Source organism: Naumovozyma dairenensis, chromosome 3, assembly GCF_000227115.2.
Source record: "Naumovozyma dairenensis CBS 421 chromosome 3, complete genome".
In the NCBI taxonomy this organism is placed as follows: Eukaryota; Fungi; Ascomycota; class Saccharomycetes; order Saccharomycetales; family Saccharomycetaceae; genus Naumovozyma; species Naumovozyma dairenensis.
Genome location: NC_016481.1, coordinates 699,259 through 706,697, shown reverse-complemented (window position 1 = coordinate 706,697; position 7,439 = coordinate 699,259). Strand labels below are relative to the sequence as shown.

Below are 7,439 nucleotides of genomic sequence, written 5' to 3'. Positions count from 1 at the left end.
TTTAGTCTTCAAAGCTACGGAGCTCCCCTTTTTTGGCGTTTGTGATTTGCCGTGCATACCAAACATAATATAAATCCATCTTATGGAAGATGAAGCAAACTTTGTCTCTCAGGCATTGTCTGTGCTGGGGAATAAGAAGCTTCGACACGGAGTTAGTGAAAATGCTTCGCTTAAATATGTGTGTGTGGTGCCTGTTCTTCTGTTAGCTTACCCCGGATTTTTTTCTGGTGTTGGCGCCGTTCCGTTCACCTTTTGTATGCCTTAATTTTTTGCTGGAACTTTCCCACAGTTCTTCTCGAGGAAATCCAAAATTATGGGATTCCACTAAATTATACAGTCAAAAAAAAGTCGCTAGTAGTACCATAATACGTAAATACACATATATATATATATATATATGTGTGTGCAATATACGTCTTTTTTGTCATTAGATATATATATTTTGTGTATATCAATATCATACAATATTAATTTTTTATTAAAGGTCAACATCGATCCCGAAAAAGTCTTAATTACCATCAGCAGCAGGACTATTCAAATTTATTGAAGCATTCGTATTATTATTTAAATTATTCCTTATTTTCATTCCTTTGTATCCTTGCTTTTAATTGTTTAGTGACTTCAGCTGCACGTTTCCAACTTTCTTCTTTAATTAAATTAGAAGATAGATCGCTAGATGATGAGTCTAACTGTAATGAATCTACTCGTCGTGGTAAATCGTCACTCGATGTACTTAATCTTCTTCTCTCATATGGGGTCGTATTTATTTTGCTATTATTAGCGTGATTATTAATTGAAGGCGATATATTGTTATGCACTGTTGGTTCAGTTCTTATATTATTGTCATTGATATGATTATTTAAAGATGGTGACGCCATTATATTAAATTGATTTTGTGGTTTCTGTTGTTGTTGTTGTTGTTGTTGTAGTCTTTTCAATTCATTTTCTAAATGAGTAATCTTATCTTGTGATCTATTAATTTGTAATTCTTTTGACCTTAATTGTAAATTTTTTTCGTATAAATCAGATTGACTTTTATTTGATTGTTCTTTTAAAATTTCAATTTCTTTATTCATTTCTAATTTTACATTTTCTAACGAATTTATCCTTTCTAAAAAGCTTTGTCTTTCTTCAATCCATTTTTTCTTTTCATTTTCTAATTTATCTAATTGAATTCTTAATTCAGTATTTAGTTTACTAGTGTTACCATTATCATTTGATCGTAATGGCATCCTAGTAGATGGCTGAGAATGAGGCGCTGCTGTTGAAGGAGTTTCAGGCATTGTTAAAGATCTTGATGTTAATAATACTCTTGATTTAGGTTGTAAATTCGTTTTCTTCAAGGGTGAGGTGGCACTTCTCTTAGATGGTATTATAGGTGGAACTAATGAGTTAGGTCTCTTTATGAGTGTTGTTGATGTAGGTGTTGAATTAGCATTCGCTGATGATAAAGATGATGATGATGTCTTTCGAATAGTAAATGATGGCAAGGTATCAATCAATGATTCAATTTTTTCCTTTTCTTGATTATCTAACTTCTCCATCGTTTCATTGAGAGGTCTCATTCCCAAAATTTTGATCAAGATAGCTAAACATTCGAATCCGATAGACCTAATATTTGGTTGAGTATCATTGACGATATGAACTACAGAAGGAATAATATCTTCATTTAAATGTCTTGTTAATAATGGGATTGGATTATTCCCATTAGCGAATGAATTTTCCAAAACATATTTAAATAAAGTGGAATTTTCTAACCTAACTTGTGGTGTTTTATGTTTCATGAATATAGTAGTAATTTCATGAAGCATATCTTCATTATTACCATTACTGTTCAAAGGATTATAAAATTGACATAATAACTTTAAAGCTTTCCTTATTGATTCGATGACAGATGGTTTCCTCTCTTTGGTTCTTTCTAATAGAGGTAAAAATACAATGGAAAGATAATGTTTATTAAATCCTGGAGTTCTTAATTTTTCACATAGAATGAATACAGAATCAGACGCTAATGTAACTGCTTGAACGTTTGGATCCTTTTGAATAATATTTGCATAAATGTTTAAAAGATGAGAATAATCTTGATTTTTAAATCTTAATTTTTTAACTTTAGTTAAAGTTGTATCATAAAATTCTTCTAATACTTCAACTCTATCTTTCCATTTGGAAGAAGTAATTCTTGAATTGAAATCTTCCGGTAATTTATCTAATATTGTTTCTTCTGGTAACATTACAAATGGGTCAATGTTATTTGTAGCATTTGATGATCTCATATTAGTATTGGCATTCATATCCATGTCAGTATCGCCATCGTTATCGATTAGTTTGGATTGGGCATCAAGTTGTTCTTGTTTAGCTTTCCGTTGTTTTTCCAGTTCAATTTCTCTTCTTTGCCATTCAAATAGTCTTGTTGATAATTGTGGTTGTGCGGAACTTTTCTCGAATAATTTATCCAGATCCCTTTGTTGAATTGGTTTCAAATGATCCAATAAGAGATCTTGTAAAACCAATTTATTTCGGCCTGTAGTATTAAATATGTTAACTATTAGGTTCAAAGTTTCTGCTCTAACGTTTTTATCCGCGTGGTTTGCCAATGTTATTAAAGGTGTTACTAATTGAGGTAACATTGTTTGAATTTGAACGTTAATTAAACCATAAGATTTTATTAATTCAGATATACAGATTAATGCACCAACTAATAATTTTGGTGGTTGAATCTTTTTCGGAGTGGAATTATTGTTAAATATCGTTAATATTAGTTCCAATGTTAAACTTATGGACGTATCTAATGATGCTAATAACATGATGCATTCTAATGATTTATTTTTAGTTGTTGCTCTATTAGAAGACATCCCTTTTTCAACTAAAGACGGTATCCATGTTGGTAGAAGAGCAGTTGTTGCATGTTTTGTTGAAGTATACGGTTTAAATGTTAAAATCAAAGCTTCTAAAGCTAAGATGGCATTTTCTTGAGCAACGACGTTTGAATCTGTGATGAATTTATTGAATAGAGATGGATCTCTCCAAAAAGTTGTTAATTCGGGATCTTTATTTGGGTTTCTTTCTATATTATCATAGTTCAGTAGAGTTGTTTTCAATTCCTGGTACCCATTCAAACGAGCTTTCCAAACTTTGTGTTGTAATCGCTCGAGTAATGGTAGTTCTGAATAGTTGTCCTCGTCCGGTTGTTGATTCATAATGAATGAGGGTCTTTTCAAGTAATATATGCGTGTGGATATGGGAGTTTCTTTGTAATACAACTAGAAGCCAAAAGTAAGAGATCAATTAGTTGTCTCTTCCCACGTTGAAAAATATGGTTTCCCCGCCTTTCCTTGGTTTTCGTTATGCTTATCCTTGTCCATGTACTTGTTTTTGTTACCATTGTTTTTGTTTGTTTATTTGCTTGTCGTGTTTTTCGATGTTTTCAAAAATTTGGCGTCTCGGGCATCAAATTACCGTTACCCGGTTGACACCTAATAAAATTGAAGGTGACTGTCACTTATTCTTTCTGTGACGTTTATTGATTGATTGAGTTGTGAGTTGTCTCATAGTTGCAGTTGTCTCCATTGGGACGTTTTCGTTTTCGTTTTTGTTTTTGTTTTTGTTTTTGTTTTTGTTTTGGGTCTCACTTCACTTCACTTCACTTCACTTCACTTCACTTCACTTCATTTAAGCATTACTACGTACTCACCAACCTGTTGGGGATTAAGACGAAAGCAAGCTTCCTTCCGGGAAGATCTTCGAATATTCTAAAGTAACTAGTATATACCAATAAGATAGTAGCGGTATTTTAAATAGAAGGGTATTTCTTGAAAGTACCATATATCCCGTTCTTCCATTTGACATCAATTCTCAGCTGTCAGCTACACATCTTGGTTAGTATTTAATATAGAACATTTTTGAGAGTGTTTTAATGAATTCCTTCTCACCCATTAACAAATATAGGCAGCAAATCCAATTTATATGTATCCAATAACCCGTTTCTGGAAAGTAAGAGGTACGCTTTTCCAGAAGTTCATCATGTTCATTCCTTTTTTGTTTACTTTACGGTTAGTAATACCTTGATATTTGCATTAAAAAATCTTGTTTAAATTTCAATTTTTTTGTTACAAAATGTAAATAAAGAACTCAAAACTTCCAAGACATCCAAAACAGCAAACCCAGTTACCTTCAGATCAAACAAAAGAATATTATACTACCAAATATTGCAAATAATGAAGTCAACGTATTCAAAATTAATTATCTTCAGTCTCGTTTACTCTATAAAATTTCGGTTTAGCCATTATGGGCATCGCCAAGTTCGATTATCCTAACATGAAAAATTTCATCGTTCTAGCTTTTAACTTTCTTTTAATCTCGATGGCCACGGTCTATCAAGGGAACAAATATCTAAAATAATGGTTCATTAGTCCTCTATGCACATACACTAAAAAATGTCCAATCAAAATGACGACTCACTAATCCATTCGGATGACCCAAGACATCCAGCGAATTTAATTTGTACTCTATGTGAACAATTCTTCCACAATAACTGGTGTACAGGAACTGGTGGAGGCATATCAATGAAGCATCCCACTACAAATCATTATTATTTAGCACCTTCAGGTGTTCAAAAGGAACAAATGAAACCAGAAGATATATTTGTTATGGATTCTCAAACCTTAGAATATTTACGAGTTCCACCAAAATATAAACCAAGTGCTTGCACTCCATTATTCCTTGCATGTTACAAGAAAAGAAATGCTGGTGGAATCATCCATACTCATTCTCAAAATGCTGATGTTTGTTCATTGATTTTTAAAGATCAATTGAAAATTGCTAATATTGAACAGATCAAAGCAATTCCTAGTGGTAACATTGATCCAACAACTGGTAAAGATATATCGTTATCATTTTTTGATACATTAAGTATCCCAATCATCGAGAATGTGGCCCACGAGGAAGACTTGATTGATAGTTTAAATGACGTGTTGGATAAAAATCCTCACACTTGCGCTGTCATCGTAAGAAGACATGGAATTTTTGTCTGGGGCCCAACAATCGATAAAGCAAAAATCTATAACGAAGCAATTGATTATTTAATGGAGCTGGCTATCAAGATGTATCAATTAGGTATTCCCACCACTTGTGGCATTGGAGAAGAAAAGAATTATTTAAAATAATTTGGGGTATAGGGTATAAAATATAAATAGGTCTTTATTATTCTATACTTTTATTTGTCTGTCTTAAAAAACTGTATAATTACAATCGATAGATAACCCATAACTTAACTTAACCCTTTCTTTTCATACACTTTTTGCCATATCAAATGTTCATTGGCAACTCTATTTCTAGTGTCTTTCAGCTTCGGTATCACTACATCCTGTTCATCTTTTGTAGCTTCCTTGTTAAATTCTTCCTTTTCATCTGTTTCCTTCGTTTCTTCCTCTATTAGTCCACATGTGACAATTTCACTACCTCGAAGCATTTGAAATTGTGAGATTAACTTATCATCAAACCTATTACGTACATCTGATACTATTAGGTTTGTATATTTATCATAACCCTCCAACATAGCTAAATAACAGCTCCCTTCTACTGTTATTATGACAATTTTTTTATTCAAATAATCTTTTAGTAATGGTGACATATGTGTTTTAAGACTGTTTCCTTTCGATATTCTTTACTCTATCTCACCTCACTTTTACCAATTGACCCTTGGTTACCAGACCTGCTACTATAATGTCTGTTTGTTTACCCTTTGGTTCATGAAAGGGCTGCAGACTCAACATCATCTTTACGTATTATGGGCCAAATTGTACTGAATTTTTAAAAATTCATGTAATTGCGAGATAATACGAAATTAGGATCTTCAAAAAAACTGAATAACGTTACGGTAAACAAACAAACGAACAAACAAACAAACAAGCAAGATCAATTCAGAAGAAATTAACAGGGCCTCCAAGCCAACAACCAAATAAATAAATCATAAACAAATTTGAATTGCATAAATGGCAAGAACTTCCACTGAAGATATATCAACGGATATCACTAGTTCCTCTTCAATAGTGATCTCGTCTCCAGTAAGATCATCGCATAATTCATCGCCCCTAAAACTGAATGAAGCTGATAAGGAAATATTAAAATGGGCTGGTAAATTAGAATTAGAAAGCTGTGATCTGAGAGAAAAATCATCTGAACTCATTGGTTTATTAAAGAAAAATTCAACTCAATTGACCTCAGTTATTAGCACGTTAAATGAAATCGTCATATCTACAAAGAAAAATGGTTAGTTATAAATATTAATACCCTTTTCTTTTTCTTAAATAATGCCCTTTCTAAAAGAAAATTATGTTACTAACTGCTGCTCTCACAATGTGATTCACTTCTTCTCTTTCAATAAGAACATCCTGATCAATTTGAAGCTGTAATGAAACTAATCAAAAAACTGGAGAAACAATTAACTATTGTACAAAATCAAAAAGTACAATCACAGAATGTTGTCAATAAAACGGTAACTTTACGGAGTAAACGGCAAAGAACAGATACTAAATCGAATCTCGAACAAGATGAACTGGAGAAATTGACTGCTAAATTTCGAAGAAATATTGATGATAAACATCGTCAAATTATTAAATCCAACGAATGTACACAATCTATGTTATTCAATGTAAACAAACAATTACAGGACATGGGCGATGTGTTATTGTCTATGTCAAATGATTTACAAACGTTAAGCCAAAGACAATCTACTCTAGAAAATGGAATGAATTCGATAAATAGTAATATTTCTAGACTGATGACTCGGGCTCCATTAACACATAAAGATTTACCATCGAATGGCACAACGTTAGATGAAGATGAATTAAAAAGGATACAGAACGAAAATATCAAAGCTTCCTCATTCGGTCCTATTACAAGATCAAGAAAACAGATGAACAGCATGAAAAACGACGTAAAATTCTCTCTCTCACCGTTTGAGAATCCATCCGGTAATAACAACGAGCATAGACTGCCTACTAATCGAGATATATCGCTTACCAGAACAATAATACCATGGAATGAACTTATCGAGGATAAAAAAGACGTCTTAGCTTATTCTTCTGAACTATGATATGGTCAGACTCCGGTTCTCCTCAACCTAAACTATGTAGTTAGCACCAATGGCCGTAATTTACTTTTAATTCTACAAGGCCATTCTTTTATAACTTTAATTTACAGTTATCCTTCTTTTTTTTGCCCATATATTTTTAAACATCTTGGTTTCATTAACCTATAATAATTCTAACAAGAAAGATATATAAGTGCATGTACCTTATATGGAGCTTACGGCCCTTATTTCACTAAAAGACAAGGATAGTGGTTATTCTTAAATCTTTTTATTTATTTCATTTCGTTTATAAAAGTTCTATATATGATTTAGCATAATTTTTTCAATAGGCATCTTCCCACAGCACAGT

The 7,439-nt window shown here is 32.3% G+C and overlaps 4 protein-coding genes across 4 annotated transcripts; 2 read left to right on the top strand and 2 right to left on the bottom strand.

Annotated features, from left to right (window-relative positions):
• Positions 1-569: 569 nt before the first annotated feature.
• Positions 570-3,197, bottom strand: STU2 (Stu2p; the record flags this gene model as incomplete). The annotated part of the gene is made up of 1 exon (XM_003669165.1): positions 570-3,197. The coding sequence occupies one exon, from the start codon at positions 3,195-3,197 to the stop codon at positions 570-572; it is 2,628 nt and encodes an 875-aa protein (XP_003669213.1).
• Positions 3,198-4,433: 1,236 nt separating this feature from the next.
• Positions 4,434-5,162, top strand: MDE1 (methylthioribulose 1-phosphate dehydratase MDE1; the record flags this gene model as incomplete). The annotated part of the gene is made up of 1 exon (XM_003669164.1): positions 4,434-5,162. The coding sequence occupies one exon, from the start codon at positions 4,434-4,436 to the stop codon at positions 5,160-5,162; it is 729 nt and encodes a 242-aa protein (XP_003669212.1).
• A 104-nt stretch (positions 5,163-5,266) lies between these two features.
• Positions 5,267-5,629, bottom strand: LSM8 (U4/U6-U5 snRNP complex subunit LSM8; the record flags this gene model as incomplete). The annotated part of the gene is made up of 1 exon (XM_003669163.1): positions 5,267-5,629. One exon carries the CDS (start codon positions 5,627-5,629, stop codon positions 5,267-5,269), a length of 363 nt encoding a protein of 120 aa, XP_003669211.1.
• A 361-nt stretch (positions 5,630-5,990) lies between these two features.
• REC107 (Rec107p) lies at positions 5,991-7,093 on the top strand (the record flags this gene model as incomplete). Its single annotated transcript, XM_003669162.1, has 2 exons — positions 5,991-6,267; positions 6,405-7,093. 2 exons carry the CDS (start codon positions 5,991-5,993, stop codon positions 7,091-7,093), a joined length of 966 nt encoding a protein of 321 aa, XP_003669210.1.
• Between the last annotated feature and the right edge of the window lie 346 nt (positions 7,094-7,439).